This window comes from Tauraco erythrolophus, chromosome 7 (assembly GCF_009769465.1).
Source record: "Tauraco erythrolophus isolate bTauEry1 chromosome 7, bTauEry1.pri, whole genome shotgun sequence".
NCBI classification, from domain to species: Eukaryota; Metazoa; Chordata; class Aves; order Musophagiformes; family Musophagidae; genus Tauraco; species Tauraco erythrolophus.
Genome location: NC_141471.1, coordinates 55,966,265 through 55,984,912, shown reverse-complemented (window position 1 = coordinate 55,984,912; position 18,648 = coordinate 55,966,265). Strand labels below are relative to the sequence as shown.

At 40.9% G+C, this 18,648-nt stretch overlaps 1 protein-coding gene across 1 annotated transcript in view; it reads right to left on the bottom strand.

Annotated features, from left to right (window-relative positions):
- The window catches only part of TPK1 (thiamin pyrophosphokinase 1), a 252,862-nt gene extending 234,719 nt beyond the window's left edge, over nt 1-18,143 (bottom strand). The window contains exons 1-3 of the mRNA XM_086615174.1: nt 18,034-18,143; nt 16,646-16,758; nt 15,971-16,045 (exon numbers count right to left, since the gene is read on the bottom strand). Of these exons, the coding sequence (XP_086471300.1) occupies nt 15,971-16,045; nt 16,646-16,758; nt 18,034-18,143 (298 nt within the window). The remainder of the gene's footprint in view (nt 1-15,970; nt 16,046-16,645; nt 16,759-18,033) is intronic.
- Nucleotides 18,144-18,648: the final 505 nt, after the last annotated feature.

Sequence of the window (18,648 nt, the reverse complement as noted above, 5' to 3'; positions counted from 1 at the left end):
GAAATATCTCTAGACCTAGAAAAAAACCTCTTAAGTGATCTTCTGTAGAAACATGTGGTAAACAATCACTCATCCATGTTTGGACAGAGAGGAAAAGTTCTTCCACAGAGACGTCAAGGAAGTACTCAGTGCCCTGATGCAAATCTGTCTATGTCCCACTTTCATATCCTGCTCTTTCTATATCTCCTGGGGCAAGGTCAATAGCTCCTAAGTAATTGTAAAAAAATAAATCACTGCATTTCCTAAGGGAGCAGAGACTGAAATGGCTTCTCACCTCTCCACACAGAGAAAAAGCGAAAAGGGGAAACATTTGGTTTCTCAAACCAAAGCTCAAAAATCTTCAGCCTGTATCAGAGTGGTTTTGTCTCTAATCAGAGCATTACTTCTTACCATTCTCTGTAATTCTCAAGACTCCAGTATGAAATCATCGAATCCACTGATATCCACTATCTACTACTGTGTAACGCGCACACTACCTCCCCACGTGAACGGCTACAGTGGTCTTGCAGTCTTAGTAAGAAAAAAAAGGAACGTCTACGTAAGTTCCTCTTTTACAGGCTCAGTGATTGTGTCCATGAACGAAGCAAAACACTTCATTAAGTCCGAGTTGCTTCAACTAACTACGCTAATTCACAGGAAATTCTTCTTTTGTAATACAATGCTGGATAAAGTATTCACAAATAAACCAGAAATAAGATCAGCAGGCTTAAAAACACGCCCAAACCATTCCAACCAAAATCGTATCGTTTGTTTTTAGCAGTGCATTCAGTTTCCAGGAAATGATTGTGCCATTCTTCTGGAGTCGGGAATGAGCTGGAACTTCTTTACTACAGTCAAATGTGACATATAAAATGTAAATCACATTTATTGCCCCAAAGTGTCTTCAAGATTCTTTTTCCCAACCTTTTATGGCTAGTGAGATGAGTTATCAACTACAGCATCCTGCACTGCCTTGATAAAGAAGTGCCCTAGACAATGTGATGCTACTGCATCAGCAGAGACAACGGTTCAATGTGCAGTTATTCACGTTATTTCAAGGAGTCCCAAAAGGGATAAGCCAGCACACTTAAAAAAAAGAAAAAAAAACACTTCAGCAAACTTCAAGTTTTGCACACCTCTAAATTTAATATCTAAATGAGAACAGCAGCGGTGTGCACTTGTAACATAAGAGAAGCTTCTTTTAGTAAAGATTTATTATGCTAATAACACTAGAGTCTACCTATTGTCCTGCACATTTTGAAGGAGGACACTGCTGCATATGTATATTTAAATTGCCAGAGATGAATAGTGGGTCACAAACAAAACTTAAAACGTTGAATCGCATCAGCCAAATGGATAGTGCATTTATTATTTCTACTCTTTCTTATATATTTTTGCATAGTCAGTTCTGCTGCCAAAGCATTTCTAGAAGGTGAATACAGATGATATCAAGCACTACAATCACTGAATGAAATATGACTGATGCATTAACGTTCACTCAAATCTATAGATCTAAAGGAAAAGCAATAAAATTAAATGCATGATTTAGAAGTAAGCTTAAATACTAATCTGATCCTAAATTCAGTGAGGAAAGTAAACTTCACAAATCACCGCCGAGAGTATTCGCAACCTCCCTCCCAGACAAAAGGTCAACTTCAGATGCCTTGTTAATATGTATCTGGGTTTTACAAAGTTTTAATGAGAGTGTTGCTCTATGACAAAGGTGCATGCACCTACCAAAGAAGAGGTGGTCAAGGAAAACGACAACCAAGGCAAGTTCAAAATTAGATGATGGCTTTGCAGTCTCCACGGTCTTAACCTCATTGTCCTTCCCCTGCTGCTAAACAGAAAAGGAAGGTTTGAGACAGCTAGCAGGAAAGACTTGAGGTAAAAGACAGGTAACACTCAGACTAAATAAAGCAGATTAACTGTAGATACCAGCTGCCACAAAATCCACTTGCCTCTTGTTTTTGCAATAAATTGGCCAAGGAATCAGAGAGAAAACAACCTCGCATCTGGGCTGCTATTCAGCCCTCCTCACCTCCTCAATTTTAGATACCTAGCAGATCTAAATTTCTGCAGAGAGCCAGAAGACAACTCAGATCTCTGTCCATTGACTAAGAGGAAAACATTGGCACTGGCTTAAAGAACTCCAGCTAAATGTCCCAATTTAAGTAAGATATAACTGGGGGACCCAGAGAATTACTACTGATGCAAAATGAGAAGTGCAACCTTAAACCTTGTCAGTGCGACATTTGGTAAATATTTGCCATGTCGCATCCATCCTCTTATACTTTCTATTCTCTTTCAGGAAGCAGAGGGCAAGACAGATTCACAAAGAAAAAAAATAAAGAAAAAAGGGAGACTGTGGCTTTTGCCAAACAGTTGCTAATATCAGTTATTTATATTACAGCAACATCAAGGACAATGTATAGACTAATTGGAAGAACCAGCCTACTTCCACAGTATGTTGATATTCCCAGGAATTACAATTGGTTGCAATCCTTCTTTGCCTGACCTAATCTTATTTCCTAAAAGAATGGATTACACGGCAATGCTCCATGTACTTGGGCACATTCCCATCCTTTTCTCTCCCTCTCTGCCCATGTCTTTTCTTACTCTCTCCATAACTTTTGAAACAGTTACCCAACTCCAAAACACAAACCAAGAAACACAGTCTGAGACACAAACTTCAACTATGAGAAACAGGCAGGTAAGTAGAGCGAATCAAAACAGACAGTTCTGTCAGATATTCACACGGTTCAATAGGATCACAGTTCTTGGTGAGACTACTGTCCCCACCAGAAGCTTCTGCTGATGGTCTAAAGCCTTTCCCACAATTTCAATGGGCCTTTTGGTATTTTGTAACAGCCTTGCATACGTTTGTCAAAATGATCACATGGCTCAGTTGAACAGAGTTGACACATGATCCATGTCACGCTCAGGTCAATTCATTTGGTAGTGGCCAAATATTGCGACTTCTTGAGGACGTTTTGCTGATATTAATCATTTTCTCTAGAAAACTCATAAAAAAAAAAAATCACGTTCCATATCTGTAACTACTTCACATCTTTTTAGCAGCGAAAAGGTCTAAGACTGAATGTCCACAGAGGCTCCTTCAAACGCAGCATCTGTCACAGAGGACACAATTTTGTACACCCCATGAAATAAACACCAATTCCATCATTCTTCTCATTATCACCTGGAAAGAACAGGAGCAACGTTTATTTAAACTGGGATAGGAATATTAAAAAACTATGAAAATTAGAGAGAGATCATTTCAATACTTCTTCAGTGATGTAGGTCTACCTAGAAAATTATTCTCCTGACTTCTAAAATTCTTCAACTTGTAGGTTTTCCAGATCAAGAGAGCATACTGCACAGCTGCTTTGTGAGGGTTTGTTCCCAGTCATGCTCTGCCTGAGTAAGAGACTTAGTATTCATCCTCTTAAGAACAGAAGGTGTAATTCTCACTCCCTTTACCTTGGATTAGCTGTCAAGACAGCAAGTGGACTGTTCAAACATTCAATGTTTTCAGTGGTTTTAAATCAAGATGAAACATAGGCCGAGCCATTAAGACACGCTGCATGGCTGCATGTCTCAGTTCCTCAGTGCTCAGCTTCTCTCCCAGTCCTGGGATATATTTTAGAGGAAGGGTCATGTCCCCTTAAATCCAGAGTGCATTTAAGACGCCAGTTTGGGCGCCCAAAACCAAAAGATCAAAGTCTCTTTCTTTTGGAATGATCTGGGCCAGGTATTGCACTTACAGGGCTTTTGCTTTGTACTTCAATGGACTTCAAAGCAGTTTTACCCACCTTAACGCTCTATTAATCATGAGTTGTGCTATTTTGTTTAACCATATCCTTTCATAGGCTAAATTACTTACTCAAAATTCTTGGTAAAAAAATCTTAAGATTATTAATAAAGTGCAGAATTGACATGGCTTCAAATTAAGTTTAAGTCATTGTGATAGCATGTCACAAATGTGTGCTCTTTCTTAGGCCACTTATGTTGCCCAATAGCACAGTCTAGATACAGTCTGAGCCTCTCCAGTTCTTTCACTTCAAAATACTTGGAGCCTCTTCATTTGCAAAGTCAAATCAGTCCCTCTTTCTCTGATCCTCCTTGAATGAAAGACATTTAAAGAGTGATGTTCTAGACTTTACCATCCAGTCTAACCTGACTATTCGTAGCTTATTACACCTCACAAACACCAAGCTAACACTATGGACCACTGGGAGAAAGGAGCTAACGCAAAGTGCTTGATGCAGGTAACATTACCAAGATTGAAAGACAAGTGCATGTTCAGACACACGCAAAAACTTACTTATCTGCTGAAAAACTCCTGTTGCCAGAAACAAAAGTCCCAAGGAGCCAGACATTGGGCTCTGAACATAAGCAGAAAGGGTCTGAAGTTCAAAGGAGCCGGGATTTTTCAAAAGAAATTCCAACGGAATAATATTCATACACTACAACACCGAACTACTTCAGTGCTAATGCAGCTTACAGCGACCCAAAATTCATTCTTGTGGTAACAGTTTATCCAGGACATCCAAGTTAATATTGAGCTTTATTTCAATGAAAACAGGAGCAGGGTCTCTCTAAAGAAAGATTTTTTCAAGGTGTGAGCCAAATTAATTTGAAGTAACTGAAGGAATATTGATATCAAGAACCTCTACATCAGGCTCCTAGTCATAATGCTTCCAATAATGGAAGATGGAAATAATACACTTCTAAAAATTATAGGTTGTCCCTGCCATTTCTGAGGTCAATGGAATTATCCAGAATGAGAAACCTATGACAATTTTTCCTTTCTGCTGCAATGTGATTCACTGTCAATGAAACCGAAGTCAGGCTGCTGTATGTCACCATTGTCTCCTCAGTGTATTAGATAAAGAATTGTTAACTTGTGAGAAAAAAAGGTGTTAATAGCCAGAATATTCATCCCATTTTTGTGTGCTAAGTTTTCGGCTGGTGTAAATATATGAAACTGAATCGAAGTCAACAGCGCTTCATCCATTTACATAAACAAATATATGTTGCAGTCAGAAATAAACAAGACAAAAAACCCAACCAATACATCGAAGTTCTAATATGGAACTGTTCAACTAATATGGATGTTCAGTAGCTGAACATCCATGCTCTATCCCATATATTAACACGTTTATAGCAGAGGAAACAAAGTAAAATAAATTCAGAAAATCCTCAAATCATTCTTATAATTTGTTGAGCTCAGATAATGTAATTAACATAGCTCCTTTGGCTCATCCCAAGAAGATGCAGTCCACACCAAATCCAGTAAAGCACCTGATCACTTGCTTTCGGTATGTAAAGCGTAAGAAAGATCACAGTGAAGTCATCAGGCTTAACTGTTTATTCGGTATCAATAAGGTCTATTTCCTTCTTACTCAAATTCTCAGTGTCTCCAACTAGGTACATAGTGAGGAGCCCAGACCTCCATTAACTCTTGAAAAACTCTGGTCTTTGCCTAGGAATAAACAACACTCATGATCCCAAACTCAAACAAAACACATCTGCACGTGTCTCACACAGAGAACATTTTGAATAACTTAACACCAAAATACATTAAAGAAGCTTTGAAGTAGTGACACTATAGAAGGTAGTTAACATAACCAGAAAGGATCACAGGGAAAACTTTTACACAAGTCCATCAATCATTTTAGAACTTAAATGGTACGTCATGTCATCTAACCAATTACGTATTAAAAAAAATCTCACTATGCTGTTTTCAAAATGCAAACACATTTATGTAATGCTAAAAATCTAACAAAACAGCATACCTGTACAAATGAGCAGAGATGATAAGTAGAGCAGAAAAGCTAGCTATTTTCTGACTTACATGAATTTAAAGTTAAATTTTAATACTTGATAACATGAGTGAGCACAAGACATTACGTAAATCATTTAGATGAGAAAACCAGCAACCCAGCAACCATATTGTCAAACTACTGACGTCCCTTCAGGCAGTGAATACAGTGAAGGATGCACACTCCATCAGCCAAGCAACCATTAAATACTAGCATAGTCTCAGCTTATTACAGGAGAGTTGAACTGCTCACTGGCTGAGTTACTCATTATTACAATCATGGTAATAAAGTAATCAAAACTTTTAAAATTCAAGGGCTAGAAACATAACTAGATTTATGTAAATTTAAAAAGAGGAGATCCACTTTTAAAAAGCAATCACCATTTGAAATAACCACTGGACCAAGATTAACGGTGAGGTGTTTGTACCAGTACAGGTTTGTCTGCCTTAAGGCAACCCTGGAGTAAGAGAATAAGGAAGTCTGTAACACAATGGTTTGATCCAAAGGCCATCACAGCCAGTGAGAAGATCCTGATGTCAGCAACTCTAGATAACATCCATCTTTTACAAGACCTTACATATTTACCCTAGTAGTGGATTCGTGCTAAGCTATAGCTATGAAAATAATACTTTTGCCCTGTAGTGACTCCCAGAAAAACAATCTTTTTAAACACTTCTCACTGTGTTGCTTGAGGCAGTGGAAATCCAAGTGCTCCTTTTAGGGGATTAAGAACCTGCTCTTTTCTGTCTCAAGTCTTACTTATACTAACCTCATGCATTCACCCCTGATCCCCACGTTCACTCCCAGGACCATTTCTCTTGTTGAATCACTAACAAAATGAGCTATTAATCACACTTCCCTTTCTGCTTGGGGTGCTCTAAGGCATCCTCCTGACAATATTTTCCAAAGCTCCTTCTTTCAACTGTCCTCTGGGAAACATCATGGTAACCAGATATATAGTACGACACTATCAAAGGCTTCTATATAGCAAATCTTGTGACAATAGAACTCCCCTAATGGGATTTGCATCCCAGCTCCATAGAAAAAAGAACTGTAATAACCTCCTATTTTTTCTCTTGTGCTGTAATCATCTGTTATGCTTTTCACTGGTACTTCAAAGTAATTCTCTATTGTCCTGGTACTCTGAACTTCAGCTCAGTGGGGTTTAGCTTTTCAAAGCATCACAGAGGGGGATTTTAATTACTCATTTTTTCCATTTTTCAAATGAAATCTCAAATCCATTAAACAAATAAAAATTCCTTTTATATCTCAGAATTTCATTTGCTGTATTTGCAGAGAATTATAATCAACGACAAAAAGAGTAGCCTAGCATGTCTTAGATTTTACCTAAAGACCTCACTCTATCACAGCAACTACTATGGTGAGGGAACTTGAACTGTGCAAAAGGCCTGGAAGATCAGCTCTGTTCTCACCTTTGCCAATAACAATCTAAAAACTTGCAAAAAACAATAGAGAACTACTTTTCAAAATGTCCACACACCTAGGCTACCTCTCAAGAGGTAGCGTCAGAAAGGCACTAACAATATACATGTCACAAATCAGAGAATTTTACTCTATCTCTGGACTTTTAAGCTTAGTTTTATGAAGATAAATGTAAACCTCCAGTTTATCCCTGGAAATCTGGTAGAGGTCAAGCTTATATACTGAGTCATGGGCAAAGCTTGGTTTAGAAAAGCTCTCTTCCCAAAATCCTTGCTAGTGCTAGTGCAAACTACTGCATATCGTAAGATCTAGATACTACTTTGTTTCCAAGCTTAAAGCATGGTGCTAGCCAGCCCAAATCATGGCCAGATTTTCTTGTTCTTAAGTACATCATAGATTTCCTACCCTCAAGAACACTTGAAACAACTTCTCTCAAGACTCCTGTAGTTGAAGGACGTTAACCCACTGTAAGCAGTTCAACAACAGGCACGCCACCAGAACAAAATATTGTTTAAATCTAAATTGAGTGGCACAGAACAGCAAATTTAAGTTAATAAATACAAACTAGAACTTACGTTCCTGTTTTGATTCAAACGTGGAAAAATGAACTTCATTGTTGACTTATCAGGAGTCTAATATTACTCAGGGGAGAACAGAGTAGTTTAGCTGAGGCCAGCGGGAAGAGTTACTGCTAGTCTGGATGCCTGCTGGAAAGTGCAATAAAGAATACAAGTCCATGCGACATCCCAATCACCATTTTTATGAACATTTTCCTATTTATTAATAGTAGCTGCTCTAAATTCACTCAAGTTTTATGCCAGCTGCCAATTCTGGGTCTAGTACAAATTTGAGATATATTACAAGTAAGTTCAGCTAGAAATGAAAATAAAAGGTAAGGAAAAAAGCACACCATATGCCAACAAGGCAAGTTTGTTGCTGACAGGTAAGAGGGCAAGTGAATGGCTGCAGATACCAATAACTCCAGAAGTGTAGGTGAGTTGAACCACTACGGACAATGGAGGAAAAGGTATTAATCATGGAGAAGAAAAAAGGCACCAGGGAAAGTCAGGTTATTTCACTCGTGTTACTAAACTACAATACCCTTTTCTCTGCTCTGAGACATTCAAACTGTTCCAACTAATCTGTTGCCTTCCCCTCAGTATATTTACCCGAGCCTTGCATCACCACATGTATTTATATCTTATTTACCTTTATACACAGCTCTTGGACCTTAACAGAAGACACTCAAAATATCAATCACCAATTATATTGCAGACAAAAGCATACGGAACATAAAACGCATGGCAGCATGTGGCATTCAAAGACAGATGACTCTGAAATTCATGATACAAATTAGCATCTTTCCTTACTTGATTACTTGGGAAGAGGAGATATTTTGTAATTCGCAGTCACCTCCAGGTGCTAACAATCCCTTCATTAGCAGTGTTTTCACCAAACAGTAGGCTGACCTTGACAGGAAAGTTGCATCACATTAAAGATACTATTTAAAATCCAATAGGCACTTTGATTGTTGTAAAACGGGTATTGATAGAGGTGGAAACTTGAAAAACTCAATTTATGGATAAGCAATCGCAACAGATGTAGTGTAAGAAAACACTGTTTACATGAAGACAACCCAGCACAGATTGGATTTGCGTTATTGCACTGCTGCTGTGGAAGCCTGCTTCCTGCTATCTCAGTATACTGACCCCCCCAAAATATAGAGCTGAAATCTCTAGGGTGAGCAACACTCTTTCTGGAGTTCCTCTGTGTTCGGGATCTACAAAGTGTCCTAAGATGCCTATGCGATATGCATATCGAGAAATGGTTAGTAGGGCAGCACAATAAGGAGACATAGCTAGACCCCAAAATTCTTCACTGAAAAGGAAGGTCCATGAAAGAGACTATTTGGGGAAGCACTCCTGAAGGACAGACATTTTTGCAGCCCAATCTCATAGATGTCTCCCTTCCCATCTGCTTATCCAACATTGAATGCCCATCCCATGAGTCAGGATTCAGTCAGCCCATTCCAAAAGGATGTTGATGGCTTATTCTAGTAGATCAGTCGAGGACATTTTGTAGTACGAATGGCTAATATTGAAAGTAGTTCAACATGTTCTGTTTGATTAAAAGCTTTCACAGAAAGTCTTTATTTGCAGAAAAAGATCACAATCCTTCTGAGGAAGGTACAGTGGCTAACGTATCACAACCATTCTAAGAACTGAAAAATATCATTGGACATGTTTTCTTACCATAAAGCACAAGTCTAAGTCTTCAGCCAAGCAGAACTGTATTAATCAATATTTTAATTCTGCAACTGTATTTATCTGTAAACCCACGGATATAAGAACATCTACTCATAAGGAAAAAAAAACAATTGTAAAATGCCTTTCTCCACAAGCGAATTCGAAGATGCTATTTAACAGACCTGCCATTCTGTCATGGTTTTAGGCTGATCCAGCAACTAAAACTCACAGTCTCTCCTTCTCCAGTAAAGTGGAGAGGAGAAAAATATAATAAAGGGACTGAGGGTTGAGACAAGAACAGAGGGAGCACCCACCAACCATGGTCCCGGGTAAAACAGACTGGGCTTTCTTAAAAGCAAAACAATTTATTGATGGTTACTTAAAAGGACAAAGGGAAACAAAACTGGTTACTTGAGAGGATAAAAAGATACAAAGCCTGATCTTTAAACCCACACCTTTCTCCCCCCTCCGCCCTTTCCTTTTCCTCCCGGCTCTACCTCCTCCCTCAGCGGCGCAGGGAGCAGGGACTGGGGGAGTGCAGGTCAGTTCATTCCGTGCTGTTACTGCTGCTTCTTTCTTAAAGGAGAAGGAGTCCTTACACCCTTTTCCCTGCTCCAGTGGATTCCCTACCCACGAGGAAAAAATCCACAAACTTCTCCAGTGTGAGTCCAGCCCACTGGAAACAATCCTTCCCCACAGATTGCCCCAGTGTAGGCTTTACCACAGTCTTGGATTCTTAGGGAGTTGTAGCCACTCGCGCCAGCATGGGTCGTCATGCAGACTCCAGATGCCTCTTTGCCTTGTCGTGTGTCCCAAGACGACCATCCTCAGGCTCAGGCATCTTCTCCCCACGGGCTGTGAGTGGGTCTCTGCTCCACCGAGGCCGTCCTGGTTGCAGGGGGCCACCTGCCGTCTCACCACCAGCCGCAGGGGAAACTCGGCTCCGGCACACCTCCTCCCGCTCCATCCTCACTGACCTGCTGTCGATGCGGCTGTTTCTCTCAGATCTCAGTCCTCTCCAGGTGAACTCAGCCCAGTGGGCACCCCGGGAATGGGGTGCCCCCGAGTTCCCCAGCCGGCTCCGCCACCGCCATTCTCCGTGGGCGGCACCGGCCCGACGCAGGCAGCTGCCTGGCCGAGAGCCAGGGAGCGGGGGCAGTGCCCTCCTCCCTTCTCTCCTTGATCCTGGGCAAAGCACCTTTTCTGGTTCCTTTGTCCTGACTTAAATAGGGCAATTCACAGAGGCGCTGATTGGCTCAACCCCAAGGGGGATGTCAGTCCGATCTGGTGGCCAGAACCAAGTCTAACCCAGTTCCAAAACCAGGGAGGTCAGAGGGAGCAAAGTCCCTCTCCTGCCACCAGAACCTCTGCCCCCCCCCACATCAAACCATGACACATTCCCAGAAATACAGCACTGATGGGAACTTCATCAGATTGCTGAAGAATGTTGCCATTTTATTCTTGATTCTTGAAATAATAATCTTATTTTTCTGATCATAACTTCTTGCTCTTTACAGCCGTCATTGTTAACATTTAAGAACAGAAAGTACTCTACGATGCGCCGCCATTTAGCATGCTACCATCAAGCGAGGACATGAAGACAATCCTGAATCATCTGAGTAGTACAGTTTGCAGGGGCAATATTTTCAGAAACAAGAAACAACTTTCAGATCCTGAACTTGAGACAATTTTACAGAGGTAATTTCTTAGCATTGCAAAAATTCTGCCCCTTTTCTGATACTTTACTAGGGAGACATCAAGAAAACACAAGCACTTGCGATCACTAGGCATTGCTGAAACTCTTGGCATAAATAAGTCACTGAATTTCTGATTAAAGAGATTTCAAAGGCCAGAATCAAAATACCAGAAACTTTCATTTACTCTCTAGAAAGTCCCTTCTGTTTTCAGCCATTAAAACCTGGGCCACCGTAGTTTTCAAACTTAATGTAGAGACACCTTCAGACTTCCAACTCAGAGTCATTTCTATTAAAGATATATTTACATTTGAAACCAATTGCAAAGTAGCTCTAGAGACTAATGCAAACTGGATTTTTTTACCCTACCTATTTTTTTGTTGAACGGGGTTCAAATCAGGAGCTAGAAACATCACTGAAATACAAGCAGGCACTTAGGCTGTGTTGACAGGGTTATTAAGGTAAGACCCCACCGGATCCAGCCTTCCTTCTAGGAACGTCCCGGACATAAAACCGTACAGCTCGGAGAAAAGCAGGGCCCTGTCTCTTCTACATGTTTTCCATAATTAGGATAAGGACTCCAAGGGAAGCTGTACAAGTTCCACTGGTAAAAACAGCTGCATTAACAGCTGCAGTCAAAGCACTTTCGATGGATTTGGCTGAAGTACCCAGCCTTATGCTTTCTCATAGTCCATTCCCAACCCTCTGCATTCAACTCACCTTCCCATACTCAGTGTCCTTATATATCAGCTTTGCATACTGTGAAACTTTCTTCCCTTACCTATTCCCCTCTACGGACCTATTCTCTTTAATGTCTCTTGCCACCTGGTTTGTCCCCTCCCCACTATACCCAACCCAATAAATCCTTCAGTGAACTACCAGTGGCTTCCACCACATTATTCTTCATCCTGCTTTTGAAAACTATCCCTTCTCCAGCATTTCATCCATCCTGTCTTTCAGACAGCGCTAGAGGGATTGGAACTAGATGATCTCTAAAGTCCCTTCCAACCCAAACCATTCTATGATTCTGTGAATACTGTATGATTGTACACAACACAAAGGAAACATGTTCTACATTTGTTTACTACAGCAATAAATACAATAGTCTGAAATTATGGTAGTCTTTAGCTTATACTACCTCACTAATATCACTTATCCAGCTTGTATGGTAAGAGTAGGAAAAGCTGTCCCCTGGAAGTGAAGAAATCAGATTTCAGTGTCCTTCAGAAAGCACAAGGAAGGAAGTTCATGCAAACTTGTACACACTGAAATAGTTCTTTCCAAAGTATGTCAGTAAAAATAGATTTCATACAAGTCTGTAATAAGACAAAGGCTAATTAGCTGCAAACACTTTTTCTTGAGGTCAAGAGGAGTTACACCTGGGATGATTTTAGCCTAGAATAGCCACACTTATCCATGTGGTTTTGTGTCTTTTTTTTTTTAAACTCAGGACATATCACATCACACCTTCATTTTTACTTGAAGCTAAAGTGACAAGACTAATGAAACAAGTTATTTTGCTAAGACACAACCTACTTGAAAATAACACTTATGTCTCAGCATTCTATACTTGGTATAACACCCAAGATTGCTGTAACTTGGAGAAGTCAGTTCATTATTTTTTTTTCCCCTTCTGCATTTTTCTCTCCCTTTCTGCCCCCCAGTTTGCATAGCTGGCAATATTCTATGGACCAATAGCCCCATTGTTTCCTTCTCATCACTCCTTTATGAAATCTCAAACATACACAGCTGGTCATCAAGCACTGATTCTAAGGATGTTTCAGCATCTCAGAACTTCAGTTCACATAACAAAACCCCCAGCTTCTACTAGTCCTGCAACAGTCCCTCTGTTGAGACTCCTTCAGAAGCAAGATCCAGGAGGCACAAGATTGTTGAAGCCTACAGTATTCCACTAGGATTGGCCGTCAGGCTGTGGTGGTTTGCCTGTGGTTGAACACCAGGTGCCCACACCAAAGCCACTCTATCACTCCCCTCCTCAGCTGGACAGGAGAGAGAAAACATGACAAAAAGACTCATGGGTCGAGATACAGACAGGGAGAGATCACTCAGCAATTACCGTCACTGGCAAAACAAGACTTGACTTGGGGAAATTAGTTTAATTTATTACTAATCAAATCTGAGGAGGAGAATGAGAAATAAAATCAACTCTTAAAAATACCTTCCCTCCACCCCTCCCTTCTTGCCAGCCTGAACTTTACTCCTAAATACTCTACCTCCTTCCCTCCAGCAGCACAGGTGGACAGGCAATGGGGGTTGTGATCACTTCATCACACCTTGCCTGTGCCGCTCCTTCCTCCTCAGGGTGAGGACTCCTCACACTCCTCCCCTGCTCCAGCCTGGGGTCCCCTCCCACAGGAGACAGTCCTCCACCAACTTCTCCAACATGAGTCCTTCTCACAGGCTGCAGTTCTTCATGAACTGCTCTGGCATGGGTCCCTTCCACAGAGTGCAGTCCTTCAGGAACAGACTGCTCCAGTGCAAGTCACCTGTGGGATCACAAGTCCTGCCAGCAAACTTGCTCCAGCGTGGGCTACTCTCTCTCCATGAGTCCATAGGTCCTGCCAGGAGCCTGCTCCAACATGGGCTTCCCACAGGGTCACAGCCTCCTTTCAGGCATCCACTTACTCCAACATGAGGTCCTCCATGGGCTGCAGGTGGATCTCTGCTCCACCATGGACCTCCATAGGCTGCAGAGGCACAGCCTGCCTCATCGTGGTCTTCAACATAGACTGCAGGGGAATCTCTGCTCTGGTGCCTGAAGCACCACCTCCTCCTCCTTCTTCACTGGCCTTGGTATCTGCAGAGTTGTTTCCTTCACATATTCTCACTCCTCTCTCTGGGTGCCGTTGCTCTTGTGCAGCAACGTTTTCCCCTTCTTAAATACGTTATCCCAGAGATGCTGCCACCATCGCTTATGGGCTCGGCCTTGGCCAGTGGTGAGTCCATCTTGGAGCCAGCTGGCATTGGCTCTGTTGGACATGAGGGACGCTTCTCGTAGCTTCTCACAGAAGCCACCTCTGTAGCCCCTCCGGTACCAAAACCTTGCCACACAAATCCGATACACAGGCATTGCCAAAACCTTGTCCTGGATTCTCTGAGGTTTACTGAAGCTGACAGCTTTCAAGAAAAACATCTCAGCTTCACTATGTCACCACCTTCCTCTGTCATTTTACTTAGAAAATATCCACCTATTTCTGGAAGTAACCTACCAGCAAAAGTCTTATTAGCTTAAATAGGACTTCTGCTCTTAACTTTCACAGACTCAGAAAAACTTTTCACAGCACCAGTAATTGCTTTCAACACAGTTATGCTCCGAGGACAGGAATCCATTGAGGTTGTCTCAAGCAAGACAGTCTGTGGACTACTCAATTTTATTCAGCTTATCCCAACCCTTCACTCAAGTACTGCAGTTAAGGACCCATTAGTGTTACCGTAAGAAGCACTCCATGCCCCAAGGGTCGCCTTGCACAGGTTTGGTTGCAAGAGGAAGACTTAAAATTTCAAAGGACAGACAAAAAAAGTCTAATTAACAGAATACAGCATAAAAGTGATACATGCAAGGTACTACAAGACGATAAATGCTGCCATTCAGTAACTGCAGGTCTGGTTTGCTGTCTCTTTTTTCATCTCCACTCTGAAAACACAGGAAAGGTGGGACAAGGAAATAAGATCAAAACACCTATCCTTCTTCCCTTTACTATTTAATACAGAATATGTCTTTCAGCGTATCTTTTTAAATAAAAAAAATGAAAATATGTAGAGTCACATCTAGAAAATACACTGGGCAGCCCTTCAACTGAGCACTTCTTGCTGCCATTTCTTGCTGATGGTGCAAGTGAAAGAGAGCCTGTTTGAGGCACAGTACCCATCCAGATGCGTTGAATCATCCTGTGCAAGTCTATTCCTTCTTTTCTCACTCCTCTGCCTACACAGGCACCTAATTTAGGTTTACTGAAATTAAGTGCTATGAATACATCCCGCCCACTTCATCCCTTACTCCAATTCCTTTTAATAGCACAGCTGCCCCCTGCCAGCCCTTAAGCCTATGGTAAAATCAAATAGCTCTATGCACCCCAGTCAGCTAAGAGGAATCTCTCTGCAAGGTTCCCAGCCTGGTAACAAGTTAGAGACAGGTCCTGTGGTTTGCCAGAAAGCTTTTGAAGGACTACGCTTCTGCACCAGAGGAATTAATAGCTCCAAGCTTGTAAAGATTTACGTATCTCTACAAAAATGTCAGTAAATCTGCAGCTATCATACCAGAGATGATGATTAACACTAAGCATATTAAACAAAGAGGTAGTGAAATCTGATTTGCATATTTCTGATATGCACAGATTCCCACTGCTTTCACAACACAGTATCTACACGGTTCATTTTATTTTGATTAAAATTAACACATTTCACTGATGACCTTTAAAGGAATGCTCACTTCCAGACTCTTATATGCACCATTGATCTACTACACTTTGTCAGCAACACAATGATCATTCCTAAGATGCCTTTGAAAAGCTACAGTCTTACACAGATCAGTCCATAAAGTTCCCACTGACGTAAGCAATGCAGAGATGCAGAATTTGCATAATCAGCTCATTTGCTGCATTCAGCAACAAGGGACACATTCTGCCAACTCACACCCTCACCAGAAGGTTGTTGTAGTTAAGAGGAAATTGCCACATTGCAATTCAACGGACGTGAAGTACATTTGCTGGGTAGCAGCTAAGTAAATAAGCAAATGAAGATGTATGTAAGTTATTATTACCTTTGCTCCACAGACAATGAAAATGACCTTTGTTGAAAGGCTGGTTCAGAATCAGAAGACAAAACTTCAGGTTTCCTGCAAGATAAATGTTGATTGCTATTAGCAAGAATATTGATTTTTTTCCTTCTTTTTCATTTTGATTTTGTCATATTAATTTTAATCCAACAACCTCACAGCAACTCCACTAATTTCCTTGCTTCTCAGGTTTCATCATTTTCAGATAGAGAAGCTGCCAGAACTTCATTAGACACCTTTTACTTGGTAAGGTTTTGCTAAACTTTTAATCTATAAGTGACTTTTACCCAGTGAAGGCTATCCTCAACAGGATCTATAGGAATCTATACAGCGCTCTCGCGTTTAATCTCCCACTTGCTGCTACCTCCTGGATGCAGCATTTTCTGATACGAGCTTTGCCCTGGCCTCCGTTAACAGGGAAGGCTGTAGCTGACTCTGTATGAAGCTGCCTCTAATCTAGGTCCAATATTCCACTCTCTTGGTGGATGCAGAACTCTTGCTGCAATCGGTGGCTTCTGTGCCTATGTTTTTGTATCATGTAGAAGCTTTAACTGTGGTAGATACTTTACAAATACAGAATGAAAGGCCATGCCCAAGGAGCCTAAAATCAAAGCTAGTAAAAGCAAAAGTGAACTTTAGCCTGTGTTATCTAGATGATACTGCAGGCTAAAAGTTTCAGTGGATTTACCAGCAACCTGAATGGATCCAACTTGATTGGGCTCCTAAAGCCTCCTGTCCTAGTAATATGTCCATTGTAAAGGTCGATAATAAACCTACAAATATAAAAGTCTTAAAATAAAAGGATTTACGCTATGATACACTTCGGTTTCAAAGAGTAAATACATAAATCTTATGACAGTTGCCTGGGGTGGGATCTGCATTATTTCACTTCCTAATTATCTTGCCAGTCATACAGGAATACGAGTTTCCCCGGAGGTTGATATCCTTAGGCAATCAGGTTAATGAACTATTATTTGGTCACAAGAAGCCACTGTAACTGAAAAAAGAAAACCCTCTATCACTATAAAGTCTTTTGGGCTTTTGAGCAGATCTAATAGAGCAGGAGGCAGAAGGCTACAGGTGAAGCTGTGGCTTAAGCTGTATGATGTTACCAGGGAAAATACAGGTGATGAAAGTTCTGAAGGTGCAGGAATATCTTGGGGTGCGAGTAAGGAGGGGACAATCTTCAAAATAATGAGTGAAACACATAGTTAAGAGCATGAAGTGAGAGTTGGGAGACTGGGACAGCACTATTCTGCATCTCGCCTTTCAAGTGATTTAGGGTTTCTCCACTGACCCGTTCTATGTCTCAGTGCCCTAAAACAGAATTAACAGTATTGTCCTCCTTTGTAAGTATCAAGAGAAACACTACCGAAGACCTAGATAATTTTTACTCCAGTAAAAAGTCTACATGTTTATCACAGCTCTCTTCTGCATGGTGCTTTCAAATACTTTCCCTCATGTCTTCCACTTGCATCTTTGCTCACATGGTTCCCACTTCTCTCTAATTCATGTATATACAGGGGAATAAGTTTGCTTAGGGAATAAATTTACTTAGAAAAGAATGGAGAGGTCAGAGGACCAAGTAAACAAAGGAAAGTGAGAAAATCCTTTTTTTCTTTGCATAGTCTGAACAGTTTTGCCCTGTCCTTGAACTTTAAGAGAAAGGTAGGAAACAATATATTCAAACTAAGTGCCAATTTCCAGCTGCCTCACAAAATGAAACCTCAGTAGCAGATCTCCTAATGATGGTTAAGTGAAAAAGGCTGCCAGCTCCTTGTATTAAACATAATCATCTAGTGGTGCCCTCCACTGAAGAGAGGCAGCAAACATCACAGGTTCTTTTACTGACACGATAACACAAATTGAGAGGGGTGCTATAAACCTGTTCCTGCTGGTGAATCACAAAAGGCATTTCTGTGTCTGTTTTAAACCTTAAGCCATAACAGCATATGAAAAGGCAGCAGATTTTTAGCTTTTTTAGCATCAGGAGGACTCTTGTTACATATTAAGTTATGTTTTGGAAGCCAAGCTGTAGGTGTCCACACCAAGACTTCAGAGGCTGATTTTCAGAGATGACACTTCCAAGAGCTTGCAGTGACACCCGTAAGAGCTGCTGGCTCTTCTTCAGTTGTTGCAAAGCAGCAAAGAGGTACATGTCCCCAGCATACATAATTAGGAGGGAGGTTTTGTGTGTTTTGGGTTGGGTGTTTGTTTGGGTTTTTTTTAAGCATAGTTATGGGCTGAAAAAGTGAAGAAATGGAAATTATTGTTTCTACTGCTTTTAGAAAAGTGAACCTTCCAGTCATTTCAAGCCACTGCAATTAATGCATGATAAAATGCCATGATTAATGGTACTACCAAAACAAGCCTAAATGTCAATATTTTAATGGTGCTCACTGAGTTAATACAAAGCTGCACAAAGGGCTCAGTCCTCGGTAGATGTAAAACAGTGATAAAATTGGGCTGCAATAATTTACAACCATTGCCCTAAAAACTATTAATAAATTGAGACTTCTGATGGCAAAGACCACGTCAACAGACAGAACATGCGACATCCATCACTGAGAAAAACTGATGAGAGCTCATTGTGCCACTGCTCTGAGCACTCTACTGGATACTCGTTTGAAAACAAATCTACTTCAAGGCCATTTATCTTTAAA